The sequence below is a fragment of the Lissotriton vulgaris genome, chromosome 2_1 (genome assembly GCF_964263255.1).
Source record: "Lissotriton vulgaris chromosome 2_1, aLisVul1.2, whole genome shotgun sequence".
Taxonomy (NCBI): Eukaryota; Metazoa; Chordata; class Amphibia; order Caudata; family Salamandridae; genus Lissotriton; species Lissotriton vulgaris.
The window spans coordinates 60,133,028-60,158,726 of NC_141687.1; the positions used below are offsets into that span (position 1 = coordinate 60,133,028).

General features: G+C 45.5%; 1 protein-coding gene across 2 annotated transcripts in view; it reads left to right on the plus strand.

The window, feature by feature from the left end:
- The window catches only part of USP37 (ubiquitin specific peptidase 37), a 391,659-nt gene that overhangs the window by 242,880 nt on the left and 123,080 nt on the right, over nucleotides 1-25,699 (plus strand). For both annotated transcript variants that reach the window (XM_086954456.1, XM_086954457.1), the window contains exons 18-19: nucleotides 1,201-1,459; nucleotides 13,238-13,416. In XM_086954456.1, the coding sequence (XP_086810582.1) occupies nucleotides 1,201-1,459; nucleotides 13,238-13,416 (438 nt within the window). The remainder of the gene's footprint in view (nucleotides 1-1,200; nucleotides 1,460-13,237; nucleotides 13,417-25,699) is intronic.

Sequence of the window (25,699 nt, forward strand, 5' to 3'; positions counted from 1 at the left end):
ATGGACATCACTACCTCTTGTAAATCTCCATCACTTCCCTAATGGCGAAAAACAATCGGGGGATGGAGACAATGCCCATGCGCAGTATCATCTAAAGGAGGAGTCACCTATCCCGTGACTTCCAAAGACTTTTCTACAACAAAATAAACTGCAAACATCCAGGCCCAACACTAGGTGACCATCTATGCATAGTGTGTAACTCTACAGCTCTACATGCCAAGAACAGATGGATACTGGTAAGTAGCATTTTCCTTTCAAGCTCTTCTGTCATGCACTAGCTTGGAGATTAGAGTGAACGTGTGTGCACAATTTTCAAAAAAGTAATGCACAGCTCCCTTCTTACTGATGCAGTCTAGAAAAGTGATCATGATATGGCCCAGATCCTTAAGAAGCCTACAGAACTATAGCTTCATATCCACCACTATCCAACCAATTTGGATAGTTTCAATAAACAAACATAAATTGCGTTTGGCACTTTCCACATTTAGAACACACCCTACGTCAAGAAGGATCTTTTCTGTCTCTACTGTGTCATTTCAAAGTGTAAACTGTTGGCTTCTGTTATGTCATGGTGGTGTAGACAGCTGCACTATTGTTTGTGGTGACATACTGGTCTAACGATACTGAAGTAAACTAGACCAGTTAATCGGTCTTTCATGACCATACAATATCAGTGAATGTTATAGTAGGGTTATTTAGCGTAAACTCAAGACAAGGTGCTAATTTCACTTCAGTCAAAATAAAGTCTGTTTATTTAGGAGCTGAACAAACTGCAATATTTAAATTTTGGAGAATAGTTGGACTCTTGCATTTTTGATGTTTTTAGACAAAACCAAGTTTCAGAACCTTGAGTCCATGCAACAATACATTAATCTAAAGTTGTACTTTAGATGTTTGGATGAGTGTATTGCTAGGCCGTGCTCTTAAGATATTGTCCTACATGAAAAAGAAGAGACTTTGGCAGTTTTTTGTGCATTTATCATTCTATCCCCTCCAACAACTCACATGGGCTAATGTGTCCAATTTAGGTATTTAATCTCAGTGTCATGTTTGTGGAGGTGCCATTTATTTTCGACTAATGCTTCAAAAGATAATGTATTGATCCAGCCTGTGAATGTTACGATATTCTGCTATTCACTGCATTAGGATTTTCAAAATAAGATTATGTTGGTTAAATTAAGCTAATGTGTTAATACACAGGCATCAGGACGGATCAGCACAGAGAACGAGAAACCTGCTGATCCCACAGACCCTGCTTTTGATGGAATGAGTGAGGAAGAGTTACTTGCCACTGTGTTGGAGATGAGCAAGAAGGAAACCTCACTGTCTCTGTGCCATGATGAAGAGTATAAACCTACAAGTAGCCCAGACACTGGCTTTGGTGAGGATGAGGTCCCAGAGATGGCTGATAACTTTGACAGAATGGTAACTGAAAAAACGAAGGCTGCATCAGAGCCAGGTAAATCCAGCAAAGCCATTTAACATTTTACAAACCATCCCGTTATGATTTTATCTTTAGACATAAGGTGATACTGTATTGCCTGGTATGATGTGGTACAGTCTGTATGGCATTACATCAAGAAATTATATTAATTTGGGCATTTCTTTTTCATACCAGTATTTAATAGACTTGAAGGTCAATGTATACAGTGCACATTGATTACTCTGAGCTTTTTTGGGGTGGATAGTTGTAAAAATATACTGTCCCAAAGGCACTGAGTGATACTGCATGTTGATATTATTGAAACATTGCGTAATATATGTGTGTTTATGTGTATATGTATGTTTTTACACACACAGTATTGCACTGCCGCCGCTAGTCTGTGATTCTAGTTAGGTCCCACTTTTTGTACTTACTACTTGTTATGCCAACTGGCATGTAGGGATGCCTCCAAGGACCACCACGTCAGTCTATCTTGGGCAAGTTTCTATACGGCGCCCCAGCTAAGGTTCAATATCTTCATTTCACTCCTCTGTTCAAAGTTAACACATTTTTGTTTTTTAAAATAACTTCAGCCTCAGTTTGACGAATGATGAGTCTTTAAAGTTTGATTTCCCATTTTAATTCCCATAGGGAAGTTTGGTCTTGGATACAGTAAAACAGGAATGACACAAAATTTGGCTTTAAGTTATAAGTTCAATGCGTTGAATATAAGATTTGGTGTAAATCCGTTGGGCTGTTTACAATAAACTAATATTTAAAGAGGGACTATGTAGGGCATGAAAGGGTAATCCTCAGATCTGGATGGTTGGTCCCACAGGAGTACTCCCAACTGTAACAATAAAAAAATAAAATATATATAGTCTTCTGATTAGCCTTATGACTGGCCTCGCCAAGGGTGGTACCTGGATCTGTTGCAGTTGTCAATTCACCCTCATCGGAGACTTCCATGCAGGCTGGACCTTCTAACCAAGATGGGGGGGGGGGGGGGGGGGGTAGATTTTTCATCCCATCCTTCCCTCGCTCAGCTTAACAGCATGGCTCCTGAAGTCCTGCAGTACGGACACTTAAACCTCCCCTCGGACTGCATGGACAGTCTACGGGAGTCAAGGAAAGGAGACCTTCCACAAGAACCTCATACTCTATGAAATTGAAGAGGTTTTACTTGTGATGTAGACAGAACGGTTGGAGTCATATTACTGGCCAGGAGGAGGTCATCTTGCCATACTTACTCTATTTGGCCAAGTCTGGATTAAATAACCCTCCGTAAAGGTACATTTGGCAGCCGTTACGGCTTACAGTAAATCTCCTAACCAACCTTATTTTTTCCAGCTACAAGTGGTTAAGGACTTCCTACAGGGGCTAAAGAAGGTTTAGCTCTCCTTCTCCTCCTTGGGAGTTGAACCTGGTATTGTATAAACTGATGGGTCCACCCTTTGAGCCCATTCATAAGGCATCATTGGAACACCTTTCGTGGAAGGTGGCGTTTCTGGTAGCAATCACTTGTGCGCGCAGTGAGTGAAATTCAAGCGTTATCCTCCAAAGAACCCTATACAGTCTTCCACCGTAATAGGGTGGTTATGCGAACCCACCCTTCCTTTCTGCCAAAGGTGGTGTCTGAGTTCCATGTAAATCAGATGATTTCTTTACCTTCTTTCTTTCCACTCCTACGACTTCAGCGGAAAGGTCTCTGCATTCGCTGGACCTAAAGAGGGTTCTCAAGTTTCACTTGGAGGCCACGAAATCTATGAGAAGGTCTGACCAATTATTTGTGAACTATGGTTCTGTTAGAACCGGTTGTGCTGCTTCTAAAAGATCCATCTCAAGATGGATAGTGTCTTGTACAAAGTTATCTTACCAGTTGGCAAATAAGCCTTTGTTTGCTTCTTAAAGCTCACTCGACTAGGGGGTAAAGCGGCAACAGTGGCTTTCCTGCACAATCTACCGATGGCCAAGATTTGCAAAGCAGCAACTTGGAAATCGGTCCATACATTTACCAGACATTACTGTCTGGATTCTGACTACAGAGCAGATACCGAAGTGGGCCAGGCTTCTTTGAGGAATCTGTTCCAGTGTTAGTTTTTTTCAGTCTGTGCGCGCCTAACTGCAATTTTCTATGTCTGATTAATTCTCTGTTGCCCGCAGGATGATGGAATGGGCTTGCTATTTTATTCATGTGCTTATGACTATTGATGATGATCCCTTGGAAGAGGATGATTAGTTACTTGTAATCCTTGTTCTCTTCCAGGGGTATCCTCATCAGTCCTAAGCAACCCACCCACCTCCCCGGGCAAGTGAGCATGAGATATGCATCTGTTTCTAAAATGATCTGTGGTTATCCGCAAAGAACTGACCTAACTGTCCCCCCTGAGGCATGATGGGAGCTAGGGGTCATGGCTGCCTTAAAGGCATGGTGCCAGTTTATTATTACTGTTTATTTGGGTTAGCTTTTCAGCTTTCTACACTGATGTTTCCTCTACAATGCAGCCTGTGTGCTGACAATGCTTTCACTTTCCTTGCAGGATTACCTTTTTCTGCTGTATAATAAAGCAGTTTTCAAATGCTTTTTCTCCCTGCTTTATTGGAATGTATTTATGTACAAATACTTCTATTGCAGCATTGTTCAGCATTTCCAGAAAGGACTGCATTGGTATGTGTTTATGTATGTATGTATACATACATAGAGCTACATATGTTATGTTTTCCAGGGTCCCGCACATGGGCGGGAATATTCATGTGCTTATGACTTTGATGAGGATACCCCTGGAAGAGAACTAGGATTACAGGTAAGTAACTAATCCTTAGTCACCCTAAAGGTTGATACACCATTGGCTACTTCCTGTAACACCCCTAAATACAGTATTGAGGTGGCACCCATGATGCCGGGACTTCAGATTCAACAGATACAAAGGAGGGGAAAAACAAGAGAACAGAGGGGCAGCGACTGACTTGGCACTAGGCCTGCCTGCTGCCTTAGAGCCTTGTGGAGAAACTGACTCGTCCTGCTGCTGCGCATACTCCAAGAAACCGGTAGGGCTGCAAAGACGCAACTCATCGTCCTGCTGCTTACTGGGACAACCGATGCTGTAGCCACTCAGGAGGTCGCCGTGCTCCCACATGTCTGATCTATTCTCCCTCCCAAGTGTGGGGATGCTGGAACGGACAGTACCAATACCTGGGCTACCAAGGCTTGTTGTGAACGGACACCAACATTGAGGAAGACTGACCTGAACATCAAGCGACTTCAGGGACAGTGGGACTCTTATCAAGAATGGCACATCTGTTCTGTTTGTCCCTTTTCTGCAGAACCAAAGGAAAGAGCCGCCGCCACCTGACACCTCAAAGTACCTCTTTAGGAAGCTGGCTCTGTAAACACTATACTTTTTGGGTATAGTATATACAATCCAGTGAGTCTTAAAGGTATAGCAGAGGATAAAGTAGAGAATACCTTACTCTAAATTTAGTGGTAGCTGGGATGAGCAGTTAGGCTTATCCGAGGGAGGTGGGAATGCATTTGCTGGACATACTCCTACAAGGCAGTAACACACACAATGACTAACCCCAGGCCAATGTTTGTAAAAATATTACTTTAGTTGTCTATTTTTAGGAACCAAGATGAACTCCGTTACAGGTAAGTAGACTTTTATGCAATACTTTTTAAATTACTGGCAAAAAGTTTGCATGAAATGCTTTGCAGTACAGAAAGGTATTTTAATTCAGGATCACACTTAGTACAAATACAGTGAGAGACCAATGCATTCTTCTGGGAGGAAAGATCGGTATGAGACTAAAAGGAAAGTAAATGGTTTTGAGATTTGGTCTCCAGGGGTTTTATTTATTTATTTTCAAAGTTTTATATAGCGCAAGCAAGATCTTCGCAGATATCAGAGCGCTTTACATAGAAGGGTACATGAGGGAACAAAGTCAAATAAGTAGATCAATAGATCACACAGTACAAATAATACAAATAGGTGACTGCAAAGCCAATCATGTGAGTAATAAGACAACTCCTACAAATAAGTAAAGGGGTCAAGCATGTAATACAGATCGGTGCAGGGTGTTAATAGGGTTCGAGATGGTAGTTCAAGTGTATTTAGCCATGAGGATAGCTTTTACTTCTTTTTTAAAGAGTGTAGTGGAGGAGATAAGCCTGGTTTCGGGAGGGAGTGAGTTCCAAATCCTAGGTGCCATTCCTGAGAAGGAGCGCTTGTATGTTTTTTCCTTCCGGAATCTTCGAGGTGGTCAACAATGGGAAAAGGTTGGATCGAGGTAGGTACTGCACCGCCAGCGGCACTGTTAGACTGTTGCAGAGGTCACTGGGCCCCATATTCTACTATGGAGATCTGATAGAGACTACTAACCGCAGATTCCTTCACGTATAATTATCCCCAGGCGTGAGACTGGATCCGGAAACTTTTTTGCCACAGTATCCCTGCATGCCCGGGGGCGGTGTGGGAGGAACGACCTCACGCGACTCCGCCCAGGTGTCCGCGTATGTGACGTCAGCGAGGTCACAGATGTCCTGCCCCGGCACACCTTTTCCGTGTGCAACGTGGATCTGGTCCTTGTTACGGGCCTGTTTCGTGCCCTTTTTTTCTCCATTTCTTTTGGTGGAACAGTGTGTGAATGCCTTCGGGCTTCAAAACTTGTATGCTTTGTGGGCGTCTTATGTCTGCGACGGACCCGCACCTCATTTGTATGTAGTGTTTGGGCGAGGATCACGGCACCACTGACTGTGAGGCCTGTGAACAGTAGAAGCTGAAGTCGCGGCGGGAGCGCCGCATGAAACTTCTCTCGGTGCATCTCTCCAGGTCGACGTCCTCCCCTCGGTCTGCTTCGGCAGACGGCGTCCGGTATGGCCGTGGTAGTCGTCCTTGCCCTTCTCCAATGTCATATGAGCGTCGCTCCCTGGTGGGTAAGTGCCACAGTTTTTCCCCGGGGGCTGGTTTCCGGCCTGCTGGGGAAGTGAACTCTCCGCGGATGACGTGGCCCCATGTGTCGTCCTATCCACCGTTTCCCGGTGTTGGGGCGTCGAGAGTCCAAATGGAGACATACGCGGCGGCTTCGCAGGCCTCGCTGGCGTCTTCCCCTACTGGGGCGTTGGCGGACCCCTCGCCTTGTACAGGGCCCTCCGTTGCGGCGCCTGTGGCTCTGGCCCCACCTGTTATGGATCCAGGCTTCGAGGATGTGGTACTGTTGAGGTGCGGCTTCTCCGGTGCACCTCCTTCAGGCCACGGCGTCTCTGCTTCGCCTCAAACTCCTGCGGGAGTGTCTGTGGTGTCGTGGGAGGTCGCCGGGGCTTGGGTCGCATCCCCGAGCCCCTCTCGGTCCTTTGACAAGGTGGTCCTGTCTAAGGCCAAGGTGGCGCCGCTACTGTGCCGGCAGCAGCTGGACAATGCAGAGCAACAGGGGTCTGTGAACCCTCCTAGTCCTGCTCCGTGTGAGGACCCCTCGTCCCTCTCCACAGGCGGCTGCCTCGACGGAGGGCGAATCTGAGGTTAGCACCACCAAGTGGGTTGCTGAGCGATCTCTGCCTCATTCGGAGGGCTTCGTGTCACTCCCCAGGCCCGTCACGCTCCCCCACGCAGGTGGCTACCTTGGTGGGGGTAGTTCCGGCACCACCAGGGGCCTGTTTGACTCCAGTTCCTCTCGGGTGCGGGGTGACTTTAAGGAACCTTGTCCGGCGACGATGGATGGTGCTGACAACCTGCCTCAGGCAGCGAACTCTACGGCTCCGCGCGGGTCGTACCGCGCATTTGTTTGGCGAGGGGGTAGTATTCCAATTCGTATGACACCTTACTCGACATGTTTTGATAATGCTATACCAAAGTTAGCATTTAACCGCGAGGATTATAATGCACTTAAGAGTATATGGTATAGCGTTAACATGGAAACAGCTAAAGGACTTGGTTCCGAAAGCTGCAGACAGGCTCAGCTCATGCTAGAGCACCATCTCACATAATTCCAAGCACTCTGCCTTCAGGATTGATCAGGCCTGCCATAGGAGTGACTGATAGGAGGATATGTGTCCATTTTAGGGTTAGATATAGGGATACTATATCTAAAGCAAAGGGTGATTACACCACCTTGCCCCAGCTGATTGATCAGCCAGTTGTGTCAGATTTGGATGGCCAGCCAGGGGTGGCATAATACATGCTGCAGCCCCTGGTAGGCCCTGAGTGCACTTATGCCCTGGGTACCTAAGGTACACTGTACAGGGGCTGACAAGGGGACTCAGTATCCAATTAGATATGTACCTAGAGTACATGGAATCCATTTTACAGAGAGAGCAGTGGGCCTGGGATCCTGAATAGCAGGGCCCCAGGTCAACTAAGTCGAAAAACCAGCAAAACACCAGGCAAAAAGTTGGGGGCAACCATAGTCTGATATCCACCTTCCTACAATCCTGACCTGGGATCCAGCATTGGACGACCTTTACTGACCTTACCCACAGCACCTGCAACCTCAACCTCAACCTGTAGGGTCTCCCCACCCGAACGGATCCGGTGAGAGGAATCAGACGCCTAAAGACACCCGTGCACCTGCAGCCCCATGCCTAGGAAAGCCCAACCGACTGTCCCAGCATCCCCCCCCACTATCCAACTTAACTCTCCAGTCGTGGGATTCCTTCAGTCAGCCTTCGGACCCAAGCCTGCAGCTGTTTTCCCTAACCGAGCATCTCTATTGGTTTCTACGGGGCACCAAACACCTCCTTTGCACTCTGCACCCAGCCTCCCCTGTGCTGATGGTGGCGCAGTCTGAGCTTTTTGGTGGCTCCTCCAAGGCTCATCTTAAACCCCAGGGCCTGTGTCACTGACCCGCAGGTACTTACCTGTAACCAGTGCCTATTCAAGGTACCCCAACGTAAGAGTTGCGTACCTTCGGTAACAATGCATCTGGTAGAGAAGATTCTAGCCGCAGATTCCTTCACTTAGAATTATCCCCAGGCGTGAGACTGGATCTGGAAACCTTCTTGCCACAGCACCCCTGCGCGCTGGGGGGTGGGATACTGTCCTGCAGTCTTTCCTGCTAGCACCACCCAAGACAGGATTTTGTGTATTAGGTAGGCCAGGGCTGAAAGGAATGAGACATGCCTGGGGCACACAAGGTGTCCTGTGCATACACCGGTCAGAACCAGTTCCTGGGGCACTCCAGCCCCAGAGCTTGTGCAAGACCGGACAAAGGAAAGGGGGTGTAACCACCCCCCTTCCTGGCCCCACCCAGAGGAGGGACCTAGTCGTAGTGCAGCCCCCTTTAGCTGAATAAAGGTATGAGCTGGTCCCATTCCCAGTTAGATTAATCTTGACAACTTCCACAAAGAACTCTTGACCTTCGACCTCCTGAATATCAAAAGACTGAAGCATCTCCCCTATGGTCAGGGAGTGACCATCCTGCTTCGCAGGTACCATCAAGCTCCTGTGCGGTTTGCTGCAAGTCCTTCCTTCCTGGAACCCGACGACCCAGCTCAACGAGACCCGGACCTCCAGACTCCTCTGACCTCTACCCACATCCACAGCACAGCTGGGACTCGTGGGTGCGACGAGAAACTTGGAGACGGCCATCTTGAAGAAACCTGCACAGCGCTTCCAGCACGACCGCCGAGGGATCCTCGAGTGAGTGCACCGGTGTCTGAGAAGCCCCACACCGACGCAGCTCCTGCATCAAAGACCAGCCCTCAGCATCCACGAGATCTGCGTGGGGCCCTTTTGCCTGGTTGCTGCTTTTCCTGTTGTCTGGCCACTTGCCGGCTGGCTCGTGACCTCTGAGACGACGACCCGAAGATTTCAACACTGCTAGTCTGGTTCCCCAGACTGGCCCTTGCTTTCTTGTGAAAGAGAAGCACCCCGGACCCTCCTTGTTCCACCGCGTGGCTTGCACTTGCCAAGGCCTGTTGACCAGATCGACGATCCAACACCGCCATCAGCAGCAGATTACGTGGGACAGCTCGTGCCTCCAGCCTGGTCGTGAAGAGCAGCTCCTGGTCCGCGCAGCTACAGAGAGAAGCGACCCTTCCTCCATCTGAACGCGGCGACAGCATCTGGTTCCCTCCTTGTTCCGGCACTGTCACTGGCTAGTGACCGAGACACTGTCCCCTTCCCTTTCAGGACTTCTCCTTCTAAGTTCCATCCTTGGAACCACCGGACTCCTCCCATGTGGCTGCCTGCCAGCAACTTCTTGTTTCAGGCATCACCGGGATCAACGCAGCAAACCCGACACCACTTCAGCCCTATGCACCCGCAGCCTGTGGGTTAGGTAACTAAAGCTTCTAGGTGCTGGAGTCAGTGTTCACTATACTAGTGTCCAGGTCCACTGTTGTTTTTCCTCCATCCAGCCGGGTTCGTCCGGAATCCGTAACTTTGTAAACTGTAGCATCCATAGACGTTGGTACGCATCCCGCGTGAGTTTCCACTCTGCACGAGAGTCCCGTGGGCCTCCTGCTCCTTACTTACCTAGTTCGTAGCGTAGTCCCAGCGATCCTCCAGCCTCTGGATCTCCTTACAGTATTTTCTTTCCTCTCATTCCATTGTATCAAGTATATGGTTTGTCGTGCCCCTAAGGCACACGTGTAAATATTGTGCCAACTTGTATTTCGTTTTTAGTATTGTCATGAACTTAGCCCTCTGACCTCATAAAGAGTTCAGAGGTGTATGTTAGTTAATAAATATCTGTTTATTTTTATAACAACCTGTGTGGTGTCCTTTCATGTGGTATTCAAGGGGTTATATGTGGTAAAACAGCTGGCTTCACATGCCAAAAGAGTTTAGCCTAAAGACTGCTCTTGTCCACGCTACTAGGATAGCTGGTCTATAAGGTTGACTTACAATCAATCACCATAAGGGTTGTTTGGACTGATACAAGGTGATCACTAGAACTAGTGAGCATCATATATCAGGCCAACTTCTCACAAGGATCACCAAGGAGACTTCACTGTGTCAGTGGGCCACCTGGACTCTGGCCGTAGGCATCTGTGCAGAGTGGTGCAAGTGTCAAGCATATGCCTGGATCGAAAGTCCTTGTTTTGATTGCTTGCTGGACAAATCAGGTGTCCAAGGGAGACGTGAGTCTTTGTTGAAGACAGCAGAGGGCCCTGGGCTTCTTGGAGGTTGCTGACTGCCGGCCACACCGGTTTCTTGGAGCAGGGATGCTAGAGGAGGAGACAGCCCGGTAGGGCTGGGGTCAAGTGAGTGGTCTTCTCCACTGCTGCATGGCTCTTTAGCTTTTCCTCTTTGTAGGTCATCAGATCTGAGGAGCAAGGTTCAGGGGAGCTCTTCCATACTAAATTTAAGGAGTTATTGAGGTCGGGGGCAGTAGTTAATGGCTCCTGTCCCTTAAGGTGACTACACACATTGGGTGCCCCTCCCTTTGGGGAGAGGTGCACAGCCCTGTTCCTATTGGGCCCAATTTCCCAATTCAAGATGAACAATTTCTAAGAGGGTATCCCTCAGCTCCTTGCAACCATACGTATGTGTCAGGCTAAGTTGGACACTCCTACTCTGCTTACTAATTTTTCCGCCTATCCTGCAGCCAAAAGTAGGGCCTGGACAGGGGGCAGGCATCTCCACTGGTTGGTGCTGCCCAAATCCGCACATCACAAGGTGAGAGCCTTTGAGGCTTACTGCCAAGTGTTGGTGTTCCTGCCAGGGAGACATGTGTAGCACCTCCACCCAGAGCAGGCTTTGTTTCTGACCCTGAGAGCTCAAAGGCTATCACCCTATGAGGTCAGAAACCTGTCTGGTGGTGGCTAGCCGGCAGAGACCTGCCAGCCAATACACTAGAAGTTGGTCATTTTTCAGGGGGCATCTCTAAGATGATCTGAGTGCATTTTATAATCCATCCAACACTAGCATCAGTTTATTATGGTGCAACATTTGGTACCAAGCTTTCCAGCTTTTAGTAAAGCCATCATGGAGCTGTGAAGTTGGTGAGGACAAATTCCCAGCCCATGTACTCAATATGGCTTTAGTGCACTTACAATGTCTGTGAATGGCACACACTGTAGGGGCTTATTGCTCTTGCAGCTATGCCCTCGCCTGTGGGATGATGCACCCTGCCTTAGGGCTGTGAGGCCGGGGGGGGGGGTGGTGGTGACCTACCCATGCTATTGGCAGTGTTTTTGGGCATGGCACACAAGGATGTGTGCCATGTCGTTATTTCCGTTTGGTCTGCACCAAAACATGCAGCTTGCATTGGCAGTGTGTTGTTAAGGTGAGGGGTCTCTGAGGGCTGCAGCATGTATTGTGCCTCCCTCAAAGTCCCTCTTTGGTAGCAAGGTCCTTTTACAAGGGACTTCCTTCTGGCTCAGAGGTATGCCAATTACAGGAACAATGGTACAGTTTTTGGAGAGAACACTGGCAACCTGACTAGCAGGGACCTAGGGCACACTCAAAGTGCATGAGAAATCTTGCAAAAAGTGTGTGTGTGTGAGGGGAGGGGGCGTTACTGCAACAGAAATCAATTTTCACAAACCTCTGCACCTGTCTCCTACAGCCAGAGTCCAAGGGAGGGACTGTCAACTGGTTCTGGCAATAGCACTGCCTGGATGCAGATCCCATCCAGCTGCTGAGTCACCTCTCCCTACCCGCCCTCTCTATAAGCAGGCTCATCAAGCAGCAGCATGCGGATCCGAGCCCCAGCAATCATTATTTGCATCAAAGATTCCCTTGCCGGTGGCCTTTCAATTGAAAGCACACAAACCATAAATGCTCACAAAAGTATTGTAACTTTTTCCATCGCCACTCTGTTTTCAACAAAGTAGCATGTGGGCGCGTATGTTATTTTTAAAATTTTAAATCCGTTCAGCAAAATGACTGCGTGTTATCATGTAAGCAAATGTTCTTTTTCTCGCATTGCACGTTGTGCAAAGTGAGTGGGTGTTTGTAATATATTTTTATATAATGAGAACGAAATTGGATATGATTACTATATAATTATGTACATGAGAATTTTTCTGTGGTAATCAATACGCAATTAAAACTCTGCAACTTTTTATATCAACGTGGTAAGAATTTATGGTTGTAGACCTTGCGGTATGATTGAAGGTTGGTGATTGATTGCTTGAAGACCTACCTATAGGTGTTATTTGCTTCCCCAAAGGAAGAATTATTATTACTATTAACATTGTCCCCTTGGTTTGTGGGTCCCCTCTACTTGTGTAGTAGTGTTTTTTTATTCCCTCCAAATAGAACAGGCTAACTGGTGAATAGCAGATACTGGAAAACTGTCAGGAAGATGTTGCTGATGGAATTTTGATTCTTTCTTCCATGACTGTTAATAATGATACAAATTCAGTTTGTATTTTTTTAAAGTTTAAAAATGTTCTGGTGTTCCACTGATCTTGATGTGAAATATTCTAATGGTTACCAATATAGTGCAGGCATCTGATTGACTGCGACATTAAAATTACACATTGAGCTGAAATTGAGTGTCCAGCAGTGTCCAATATAGATCTCAATCCAAGGACTATTCAATATGTACCTCAGGTTTTCTTTATAATGCTTCCTGGCTACTTGCACTTGAATTTTCTCTAACAGTCATTTGTTGTACCTGATTTTTGTTTTCCTTTGGACTCCTAAACACAGCTATCCAAAAATTCCCCAGCAGAAACATACTTGTGATTCTGCTAGGATTTGACTATTTCAATTCTTTCTAGCCCCTAAAATACTGAAACGCAAGTGTCTAGTGTGTGAGGGGGCTTGGGGCTTAAAGGAAGTTTAATTTCTTTTTTAGTGACACTTCTCAAGCACATCCCTAAGTAGTCAGCTGTTCAGCCATGATAAACTGTCTCTTCTGCGCCAGGTCCAGCTGCCTCCTTCGAGATACCTAAAAATTGTGATACTGCTAAAGACTTTGATGAGAACAAAGAAAACAAGACCCCTGAGGGTTCCCAAGCAGATGTCGACTGGCTCCAACAGTATGACCTTGACCGAGAGGAGCAAGAGATCAGACAGGCTATGGCTCAGAGTATTCATGACCAGGTGAGATCCTCTGTTCCTGGGATTAGTTTGTTTTATTTAAATTTGACCCAAAATGAATACAAAATGTATAAATACCTGCAAGGATGCCACGAAAATGTGGAATGGAGTTGTAAAGTTAAAATGCATGCCCTTTTAGCCTGTAATTGCATGGTCAATTATCCTTTATAACGGAGGCACACAGACTGGTTTTCAGTGCCCTGAAATACTGGACAAGATGGTGTTTGACACCTGCCTTCAGAAGAAAGTGCATTTATTCAAGGGATTTGTTAGTCTGGATTTCTTAAACTACTGGAGGAGAACCCCTTGAGGGCTCTACTTTTTAATGCAACAAACAAAAATAACTTCCCTATAGTGATCAAAGAAGGCCCTCCTAGAGCTGCTTTGGATGTCATCCTCTGCTCCCTAAAATTATTGTCCAATGTGCACTGCTGGAGAGCAGATTACTATCATTTATTTGATTTGTTAGAATGTGCTATTGATAGTTTCATCCTGACATTGGCCGATAAATTGATTTAATTGTGCCTGGTAACCATAATGTTACTGAAACATATGAATAACAATAAATATAAGCAGTCCACAGACTGGCGCTATAGAAGTTAAGAGAGCAAATCTAAAGACTGCAAATTAATTTCACGTCCTTTTGCAGAGGTTTTCTTCATTTATAATACTGGATAGTTATACTGATATTGGTGAAATGTGAGGGAAAAGCTGGAGCAATGCTGGGATTTCCATTTGGTGCATTCTGGTTGGGTGGCGTCTTGTAGTGATATTTATCCCATTTTGAACCTACTTGGAACCTAGATGTCTGATTGATCATTTGAAATTTGGTACCTTTTCCTCTTAACTTTGTAACAGCTTGTATATGGAATAGTGACACTTTTCTAGGTCTCGCTAGAGCCAGCGCATGCGCTGGACTGCGAGACATTTAGAAACTGGCTTTTAAAAGTGCTACCAAAGCCTTTTGCCGGCCATCAGCTCATTAAGCCATGCTCCTCCACCCCACCTCTCTCTCTGCTTTTAGTACCCCCTCCCTGCTTCCCCTCCCTCTTCGTAAGCTTCTGACGTGATGTGATATCTCTTCTTCAGCTTCTGATGTGATTTGAACAGTACTTAAGAAATATAGAGTGGCGTTAGTTATGCTTAAGAGCTTTGTACTTTACGAAAGTGGGCTGGTTTGGGAATAGATCTACCATTTCACATATTACTTATGCATGTGCAGTTGAACGCCCTGTCTCGCCCAATGAAACTTCAACTCTTTACGTTTACATACCAGCACAAAATACATAATCTTATTTAAAACAGTATGTATTGCAGATGGGAAGAATCATAAAGGAGAGTATGTGTATGTGTATGTGTGTGTGTATGTATGTGTATATATATATATATATATATATATATATATATTCCAGCTCCGTTGCACCGAAGGTCTGGGTCACTCGCAGGCGGGTGCCTCTCGTGGTGGTGCCCCACGTCAAAAAATGTCAGCTCTGTCTCTCTCTTTGTCTTTCAGGAAGAAAGAGAAACGGCACTCGCAGGGAAAGTGTTCAATAAGTTTAATCAGCACACTCGGCAGACAAACGCGTTTCGGTTCTCCTTCGTCAGTGTCTACCATTGACACGGAAGGAAGCAAGTTTTAAAGCTCTACAGCGTCTTATTGTATCTGCATAGAAAGAGGACTGACGTTTACCACCGTGATAAACAGTTTCATTTAGTGCATTACTCTTAATTTTTACATTTCAAAGAAAAACACATTCACGAAAGGCATTGTAAAATACATTTCAACCTATCATTCTAAATATTTACATTTATGAAAGTAATCACATTTAGTGTGAACTAAATTTCTCTTTCGTGTGTGGTGTAAGTTATTCAGCCGTGGATCGGCATAGCTCACGGGGTGAACTCATTACAGAATTTAGGCTTTTCCTAAATGGGAAGCTAATTCTTCATTCCTGTTCAATCCCAGGGGGACCTTAGTCTGGAGGTCAATTATGTAGCGGGATTCAAGTCTTCTTAATTTCCGCAACCTGTCTCCACCTCTGGGATCCACTGGTACTTGATCCAGCGCAAAAAATTGCAACAGTTCCCTGTTGCTATTGTGTCTTGATGCAAAATGTTTTGCTACTGGATAGTTGAAATCCTTGTTCATAATGGCACGTTGGTGCTCTAATATGCGTAGCTTGACATTTTTTACTGTGCTGCCTATGTATTTCAAGCCACACGGGCACATTAGGCAGTAGACAACATGGGTGGTATTACAAGTGAGAAACTTTGATATTTTCTTGCTCTGTCCTGACCCTGGTATTTCATATGTAGTTCTTTTCTTGCTTCTCTCACAGGCCTTGCATTTGCCGCAGGGGTAGAATCCTGGCATGTCTTTAATTCTGCCTGTTGTTGTAATTCTGTCTGGCAGATGGCTATGTACAATTTTATCCCTGATGGACCTGCCTTTTCTAAAGGTGATTAATGGAAAAGCTGGAATCTCTTTTCCAATGACCTGGTCCGTTTTCAGGATATGCCAACTTCTCTTTAGAATCTTTCTCAGATGATTAGAATCTTCTGAGAAAGTAGTTATCAATCTGAATTTCCCTTCATTCAAATTCAATTTTATGTTCTTCGTTTGTTCTTTTAGAAGTTGTTCCCTAGGGATTCTCTCTACTCTTTTTAGAGTTTTTTCCAGGAGTAGTTGATTGTATCCCCTGGCCTGAAATCTCATTATGCTTTCCCTTGCGGCTTTTGCAAAGTCTGCTTCTCTTGAGCAGTTCCTCTTTATTCTAAGAAGTTCTCCGTAAGGGATACTTCTGATTAGGGTCGGGGGATGACTGCTTCCGGCATGTAAAACTGAATTGCCGGCAGTTGTCTTTCTAAACAGTTCTGTCTCAATTCTTCCACCCATCAAGCTTACTTTCAGATCTAAATAATTCACAGTTGATAAGCTGATATCTGCGGTGAATTTCAGATTTAATTCATTCAAATTCAAGTATGCCACAAACTCTTCTGCTGAAGTCATTGACCCCTCCCATACTAGAAAAAGGTCATCAATGTACCTATACCAGACTTTAAGATTATCACTCCATTTCTGGAATTCTGGGCTTCGGGCCACCTGCTCCTCCCACCAGCCTACGAATAAATTCGCGTAGCTGGGGGCGAAGCAGGTTCCCATCGCCGTCCCAGTGACCTGCCTGTACAGTTGTCCTTGAAATAAAAAAATGTTGTTAAACAAACAAAATTCAATGAATTCAAGCAACATTTGGCTATGTTTGGCGAATTTCATTGGTCTCTTTTCAAGGTAATATTTCATTGCCAATAGCCCCTGTTTGTGATCAATGCTTGTATACAAGCTGGTAATGTCCATGGTTATCAATATGCATGAAGTATTGCACTGTACCGTTTCAATTTTGTTCACAAAGTCTTTAGTGTCCCTAATATACGATTTTAATTGTGAGACACTCTGAAAAAGAAAGTGGTCAATGTAGATAGACATATTTTCAGAGACACTTCCTATTGAGGAGACTATTGGTCTGCCAGGTGGGTTACTACTGTCTTTATGTATTTTAGGCAACTGGTAGAAGGTGGGCACAGTTGGATTATTATTCTTCAAAAAGAAATACTCGTCAGTGTCCAGCATGTCGTTATTGTGCCATTTATTCACAAGTGTTTGAAATTTTATGACACTTTCATCATACATCTTTTTGGTTGTCTTCTCATATGACATTGGGTCCTCTAATTGTCTCAGTGCCTCTTGGCAATATTGTGTTCTTGACATTACAACGATGTTGCCACCTTTATCTGATGGCTTACAGATAATATCCGGATCGTTGTCTAAAGTTTTGAGGATTTCTCTTTGCTCAATTGACATGTTGGGTCTCTTTCTGATCAAAGTTCTTTGTTGTGATCTGAATTTCACCAAATCCTTTATTACTGCCTCCGAGAAGGCATCAATCGCATCATATGGCATTATTGGTACGAATGTTGAGGGAGGTTTAAAGCTTGTGGTTGGTGCTTCCTGTTCCACACCAATTCTTCTAGTTCTCTGGCTGATGGAGTCTGTGTTTTCTCCGTCGCCACTTTCTTCAGTTCTTAATTCTTCTAGAAGCTCCCAGGTTGCAATATCGTTTGTAGTTAAGATATCGGTTTCCAATGTTCTTAATTGTCTTGTTTTTTTCATTGTTGGTTTTAATTTGAAATATTTATGGAGTTTCATTTTTCGCACAAAGGTAAACAAATCGATTCTTGTTTGAGTGAATTCGAGTCTCTCATTAGGGCAAAATGATAGTCCCAATTTCAACGTTTTTTCTTCCAATGGTGACAGGACTTTATCCGTCAAATTTACAATTGTCAGACTGTCTACCATTTCGCTCCCCTCTTGCTTCTGGTAATTCTCGGAGTGAAATTGCCTGGGTTTCTGCCTCTGCCTCTGCCTCGGCCCCTTCCAGCCCCCTCTTCGGGTTCGTCTGTGGCCTCCGGGGGTCTGCTTTTGCCTCCCCTTAGCCATGTTGACCGGTATAGGTCGTACTCCATGTGAAAAGGGGTCTTCTCTTGTGAGGTACTCGCCAGTTCGTCTCCGGACTGCTCATTTTCCGTTACTTCTGATTCAGAAGTTTCTACTCTTGGCAGGGCTGCACGGGCGGCTCTTTTCTTCATCTCTCTTCGCGGAGCATCGAATTTCTTGGCAAACGTCAATATTCTGCCTAGGGAATAATCCCTTTCATCTCGCTCGAATTTTTCTTGTTTTCTTTGGCGTATCTTTAATTCGTATTTCTCTAGTCTTTTTCTCATTTCCGATCTTAACTCGTCTTTTCTTTGGGTATTCGAGTCCTTGTTTATTTCGTCCTCCAATGCTTTAATTTCCTCGATGGCTTTTTCTCTGTCACTCCATGCGAAACGTATCAGCAATTTCAACATCCCTTGACTGGATAGGGCTGTATGTTCTGCCCATAATTCCAACAGTCGGGGATCTGGGTTCTCGTATGCCGGGACAGTATATATCCTAAGTCCTCTCGGCACTCTATCCACATCTACATAGCTTTGTAGGGAGGTGGCTTCCCACCATTTTCTGGTTTCCCTTTCGCGCAATCTCTCAAGTTTGGTAAAGAGATTAACCAGTGTGTCTTTACCATTTTGGTTTTTCTTCCCATCAGGTTTAGCACTTTCTGTCTCTTTTGACCGTTTTTGAAATATGCCCGTGGCTGCTTCCTGCCGAGCCTTATCACCAAACATTTCGTCTTCCATAGTTTGGTTTTACAATTAACACTTCCCTTCGCCTTGCGTTCCCGGATACAGTCAGCACACCTACACGCATTACGCCTACACGCATTACTGCGTGTAGGTGTGCTGACTGTATCCGGGAACGCAAGGCGAAGGGAAGTGTTAATTGTAAAACCAAACTATGGAAGACGAAATGTTTGGTGATAAGGCTCGGCAGGAAGCAGCCACGGGCATATTTCAAAAACGGTCAAAAGAGACAGAAAGTGCTAAACCTGATGGGAAGAAAAACCAAAATGGTAAAGACACACTGGTTAATCTCTTTACCAAACTTGAGAGATTGCGCGAAAGGGAAACCAGAAAATGGTGGGAAGCCACCTCCCTACAAAGCTATGTAGATGTGGATAGAGTGCCGAGAGGACTTAGGATATATACTGTCCCGGCATACGAGAACCCAGATCCCCGACTGTTGGAATTATGGGCAGAACATACAGCCCTATCCAGTCAAGGGATGTTGAAATTGCTGATACGTTTCGCATGGAGTGACAGAGAAAAAGCCATCGAGGAAATTAAAGCATTGGAGGACGAAATAAACAAGGACTCGAATACCCAAAGAAAAGACGAGTTAAGATCGGAAATGAGAAAAAGACTAGAGAAATACGAATTAAAGATACGCCAAAGAAAACAAGAAAAATTCGAGCGAGATGAAAGGGATTATTCCCTAGGCAGAATATTGACGTTTGCCAAGAAATTCGATGCTCCGCGAAGAGAGATGAAGAAAAGAGCCGCCCGTGCAGCCCTGCCAAGAGTAGAAACTTCTGAATCAGAAGTAACGGAAAATGAGCAGTCCGGAGACGAACTGGCGAGTACCTCACAAGAGAAGACCCCTTTTCACATGGAGTACGACCTATACCGGTCAACATGGCTAAGGGGAGGCAAAAGCAGACCCCCGGAGGCCACAGACGAACCCGAAGAGGGGGCTGGAAGGGGCCGAGGCAGAGGCAGAGGCAGAAACCCAGGCAATTTCACTCCGAGAATTACCAGAAGCAAGAGGGGAGCGAAATGGTAGACAGTCTGACAATTGTAAATTTGACGGATAAAGTCCTGTCACCATTGGAAGAAAAAACGTTGAAATTGGGACTATCATTTTGCCCTAATGAGAGACTCGAATTCACTCAAACAAGAATCGATTTGTTTACCTTTGTGCGAAAAATGAAACTCCATAAATATTTCAAATTAAAACCAACAATGAAAAAAACAAGACAATTAAGAACATTGGAAACCGATATCTTAACTACAAACGATATTGCAACCTGGGAGCTTCTAGAAGAATTAAGAACTGAAGAAAGTGGCGACGGAGAAAACACAGACTCCATCAGCCAGAGAACTAGAAGAATTGGTGTGGAACAGGAAGCACCAACCACAAGCTTTAAACCTCCCTCAACATTCGTACCAATAATGCCATATGATGCGATTGATGCCTTCTCGGAGGCAGTAATAAAGGATTTGGTGAAATTCAGATCACAACAAAGAACTTTGATCAGAAAGAGACCCAACATGTCAATTGAGCAAAGAGAAATCCTCAAAACTTTAGACAACGATCCGGATATTATCTGTAAGCCATCAGATAAAGGTGGCAACATCGTTGTAATGTCAAGAACACAATATTGCCAAGAGGCACTGAGACAATTAGAGGACCCAATGTCATATGAGAAGACAACCAAAAAGATGTATGATGAAAGTGTCATAAAATTTCAAACACTTGTGAATAAATGGCACAATAACGACATGCTGGACACTGACGAGTATTTCTTTTTGAAGAATAATAATCCAACTGTGCCCACCTTCTACCAGTTGCCTAAAATACATAAAGACAGTAGTAACCCACCTGGCAGACCAATAGTCTCCTCAATAGGAAGTGTCTCTGAAAATATGTCTATCTACATTGACCACTTTCTTTTTCAGAGTGTCTCACAATTAAAATCGTATATTAGGGACACTAAAGACTTTGTGAACAAAATTGAAACGGTACAGTGCAATACTTCATGCATATTGATAACCATGGACATTACCAGCTTGTATACAAGCATTGATCACAAACAGGGGCTATTGGCAATGAAATATTACCTTGAAAAGAGACCAATGAAATTCGCCAAACATAGCCAAATGTTGCTTGAATTCATTGAATTTTGTTTGTTTAACAACATTTTTTTATTTCAAGGACAACTGTACAGGCAGGTCACTGGGACGGCGATGGGAACCTGCTTCGCCCCCAGCTACGCGAATTTATTCGTAGGCTGGTGGGAGGAGCAGGTGGCCCGAAGCCCAGAATTCCAGAAATGGAGTGATAATCTTAAAGTCTGGTATAGGTACATTGATGACCTTTTTCTAGTATGGGAGGGGTCAATGACTTCAGCAGAAGAGTTTGTGGCATACTTGAATTTGAATGAATTAAATCTGAAATTCACCGCAGATATCAGCTTATCAACTGTGAATTATTTAGATCTGAAAGTAAGCTTGATGGGTGGAAGAATTGAGACAGAACTGTTTAGAAAGACAACTGCCGGCAATTCAGTTTTACATGCCGGAAGCAGTCATCCCCGACCCTAATCAGAAGTATCCCTTACGGAGAACTTCTTAGAATAAAGAGGAACTGCTCAAGAGAAGCAGACTTTGCAAAAGCCGCAAGGGAAAGCATAATGAGATTTCAGGCCAGGGGATACAATCAACTACTCCTGGAAAAAACTCTAAAAAGAGTAGAGAGAATCCCTAGGGAACAACTTCTAAAAGAACAAACGAAGAACATAAAATTGAATTTGAATGAAGGGAAATTCAGATTGATAACTACTTTCTCAGAAGATTCTAATCATCTGAGAAAGATTCTAAAGAGAAGTTGGCATATCCTGAAAACGGACCAGGTCATTGGAAAAGAGATTCCAGCTTTTCCATTAATCACCTTTAGAAAAGGCAGGTCCATCAGGGATAAAATTGTACATAGCCATCTGCCAGACAGAATTACAACAACAGGCAGAATTAAAGACATGCCAGGATTCTACCCCTGCGGCAAATGCAAGGCCTGTGAGAGAAGCAAGAAAAGAACTACATATGAAATACCAGGGTCAGGACAGAGCAAGAAAATATCAAAGTTTCTCACTTGTAATACCACCCATGTTGTCTACTGCCTAATGTGCCCGTGTGGCTTGAAATACATAGGCAGCACAGTAAAAAATGTCAAGCTACGCATATTAGAGCACCAACGTGCCATTATGAACAAGGATTTCAACTATCCAGTAGCAAAACATTTTGCATCAAGACACAATAGCAACAGGGAACTGTTGCAATTTTTTGCGCTGGATCAAGTACCAGTGGATCCCAGAGGTGGAGACAGGTTGCGGAAATTAAGAAGACTTGAATCCCGCTACATAATTGACCTCCAGACTAAGGTCCCCCTGGGATTGAACAGGAATGAAGAATTAGCTTCCCATTTAGGAAAAGCCTAAATTCTGTAATGAGTTCACCCCGTGAGCTATGCCGATCCACGGCTGAATAACTTACACCACACACGAAAGAGAAATTTAGTTCACACTAAATGTGATTACTTTCATAAATGTAAATATTTAGAATGATAGGTTGAAATGTATTTTACAATGCCTTTCGTGAATGTGTTTTTCTTTGAAATGTAAAAATTAAGAGTAATGCACTAAATGAAACTGTTTATCACGGTGGTAAACGTCAGTCCTCTTTCTATGCAGATACAATAAGACGCTGTAGAGCTTTAAAACTTGCTTCCTTCCGTGTCAATGGTAGACACTGACGAAGGAGAACCGAAACGCGTTTGTCTGCCGAGTGTGCTGATTAAACTTATTGAACACTTTCCCTGCGAGTGCCGTTTCTCTTTCTTCCTGAAAGAGAGAGACAGAGCTGACATATATATATATATATATATATATATATATATTCATATTCTAGTCTCCACCCTAAGCATACCATCTTTAGCATTCCCTTTGGAGAAATCTTACGATTAAAAAGAATCTGCAGCTCTGCTGACGACTTTGAAAGATGTGTGAGGGAATTACGAGACCGGCTTAACCGCATCGCTGCTGCGGCGATTTTTGCGCTGTGCGGCTTTTTCGTTTTACCGCGTTACATGACGAGCTCAGCTCGTCATCAGCACATGCCACCCGTGGCTGATGACGAGCTGAGCTCGTCATCCGCATCGAAGGGGTTAAAGACCAGGGGTATTCAAACGTTATGTTTGATCAAGCTTTGGCCAAAGCTAGTTCCAGAACCCGAGCGAGTCTCTTCCCTGTTGATTCTACCAGTAATGCTACTGAAGAACAGAACCAGACTACAGATGAAAGGTCCAATGTCTGTCCCAGATTCATCACGTTACGTTAAAAACATTTATACCGCGCACGTTCACCAACGGTTTCATGGCGCTCTTGACATAACGGTAGCTGGGGCGGAGGAATTACTCAAATGCTGACTGGAACAGGAGGGTTTTTAACAGTCTGCGAAAGTGATCGTAGCTGGGGCAGAGGCGGAGTGGGGTTGGGAGGGAGTTCCAAGTGGTGGGGGCCATGACAGAGCAACTCAGACCACCATGCTTTTTCCGCCTGGTTTTGGGAACAACAAGAAGATTGAGAGATGCTGAGCGGAGATCTCTGTGGGGGACATTCCGTGTCGGGCAAGAAGAAATAAATGCAGGGGCTAGATCTGATAAGGCTTTGAAGGTGGTACATCCAAGTTTGAAGGTGCAGAGTTTGATTATTGGGAGCCAATGAAGGCTATGCAGAAGGGGGGTGACGTGCTGATGTTTCGGCTGGCGGAAGATCAGGCGGGCTGCCTGGTTCTGCACCAGTTGCAGCCGGTGGAGATGGATTGCTGGAATCCCGGCATACAAGGTATTAGCATAGTCGAGTCTGGAGGTGATAAGGGCTAGGATGACTAGAATCAGGGCATCTCTGGTGAGGAACCTGCTGATTTTACGGATCCGCCTTAGATGGAAAAAACAGGATGAGGTGTCTGCGTTGATTTGTGGCCTCATAGAGAGGTCCTCGGAGATGATCACCCCCAGACTCTTCAGTGCTAACAGGACTGGGTGGCGCCCCCAGGGAGGAAGGCCCAAAAGTGGAATTCCACCGATTAGTGGGACCCCCACCAGTACCAGCTCAGTTTTTGTGGGGTTCAATTTTAATTGGCTGTGAAACATCCACTCTGCAATGTTGAGCATGGTAGACAAAGTTAGAACGGGAGGAGGGAAGAGAGTCAGTGGGAAAAATTAACTGAAGATCATCTGCATAGTTGAAAATAGTGACCGGGGTATTGCGGAGGGAAGCTAGAAGGGGCTGTAAATACAAATTAAACAGTAAGGGTGAAAGCGCAGAGCCCTGAGGGACCCCACAGGTTAGAGACGAATAGGGCGCAGAGAAAGTAGACAAGTGGACTGCCTGAGTCCGATGGTCCAGAAAGGATCTGAGCCAATCGAGGGCCACCCTCTGGATGCCGGCATGGTGGATATCGTGGAAACAACATCAAGGGCAGAGGCAGAGGAAACAACGGTTCCAGATCCTCTGCCGCTAACAAACAGTGACGCCCTGTCACTGCCCCCCGACCATGTAACACCTGTCGGGGGGCGACTACAGCAGTTCCTGCCGGTCTGGAAATCCATCACCACAGACAGGTGGGTGAGAGACATTGTACAGGTATTGTCTGGAATTAACGTCCACTCCACCCAACATCCCTCCAAGACACCGTCCTATGTCCGCAGAGCACTTGCTCTTATTGCAGCAGGAGGTCGTCTGCATGCTGCAAAAAGGGGCCATAGAGCTCGTGCCTGTGGAAGACCAGGGCTCAGGGGTGTACTCTCTGTACTTTCTGATACCAAAGAAGGACGGGTCTCTCAGGCCTATACTAGACCTCCGGCCTCTAAACAGTTACATTCTGACAGAGCATTTTCATATGCTCACCTTACAGCAGGTTCTGCCGTTACTCAGTCAGGGAGACTTCCTCGCAACACTGGATCTCAAGGATGCGTATTTTCATATACCCATTCACCCCTCACACAGACAGTATTTCCGGTTCACTATTCTAAATCAACATTATCAGTTCGAAGTCCTCCCTTTCGGAGTAACGACGGCACCCAGGGTGTTCACAAAGTGCCTGGCGACAGTGGCAGCACATCTCAGGAGACAGCACATACAGGTCTACCCTTATCTGGACGACTGGCTTATTCGGGCAAAGTCGGCCCAGCAGTGTGCCAGCCACATGTCCCACACCATTCATCTTCTTCACAGTCTCGGGTTCTCGCTGAATTACCCAAAGTCACATCTTCAGACCGCCCACGTGCGACAGTACCTGGGCGCGACAATAGACACTCTGGCAGCCACAGCTCAGCCAAATTCAGCGAGGATAAGCAGCATGAAATTGCTGATTCAGATTCAGACATCAACACTCTCTTCCATCGAAAGTGTTCATGCAGTTGATAGGCATGATGTCCTCCTGCATCTCCATAGTCCCGCACGCGAGACTACATATGCGTCCGCTTCAGGAGTGCTTGGCACGTCAGTGGAATCAGGCTCAAGGGCAGTTAACAGACCTAGTGTTGGTGAGCGGTCGGGCATTCAACTCTGCATTGGTGGAACCCACAAAACCTTTGCAAGGGCCGACCGTTCCAAGAGCCTGTGCCACAGATCATACTGACGGCGGACGCGTCTCTCCAAGGATGGGGAGCGCATGTACTCCATTACACGGTGCAGGGACTATGGACGGCACAGCAACACAAGATGCGCATCACCCTTCTGGAACTGATGGCAATCTTCATGGCGATGAACGCTTTCAAGGTACACTTGTGCAACAGTCGTGTTGATCCGGACGGACAACATGACTGCCATGTACTACATTCAAAAGCAGGGAGGAACACTCTCCACAGTTGTCTCATCTGGCTCAGAGCATGTGGAAGTGGGCCATTCAGAGGAACATCTTCCTCATGGCGGATCCCGGGCAAGGACAACCAGATGGCGGATCTGCTCAGCAGACACAGCCACCAAATGCACGAGGGGGAGATACATCCATCTGTCCT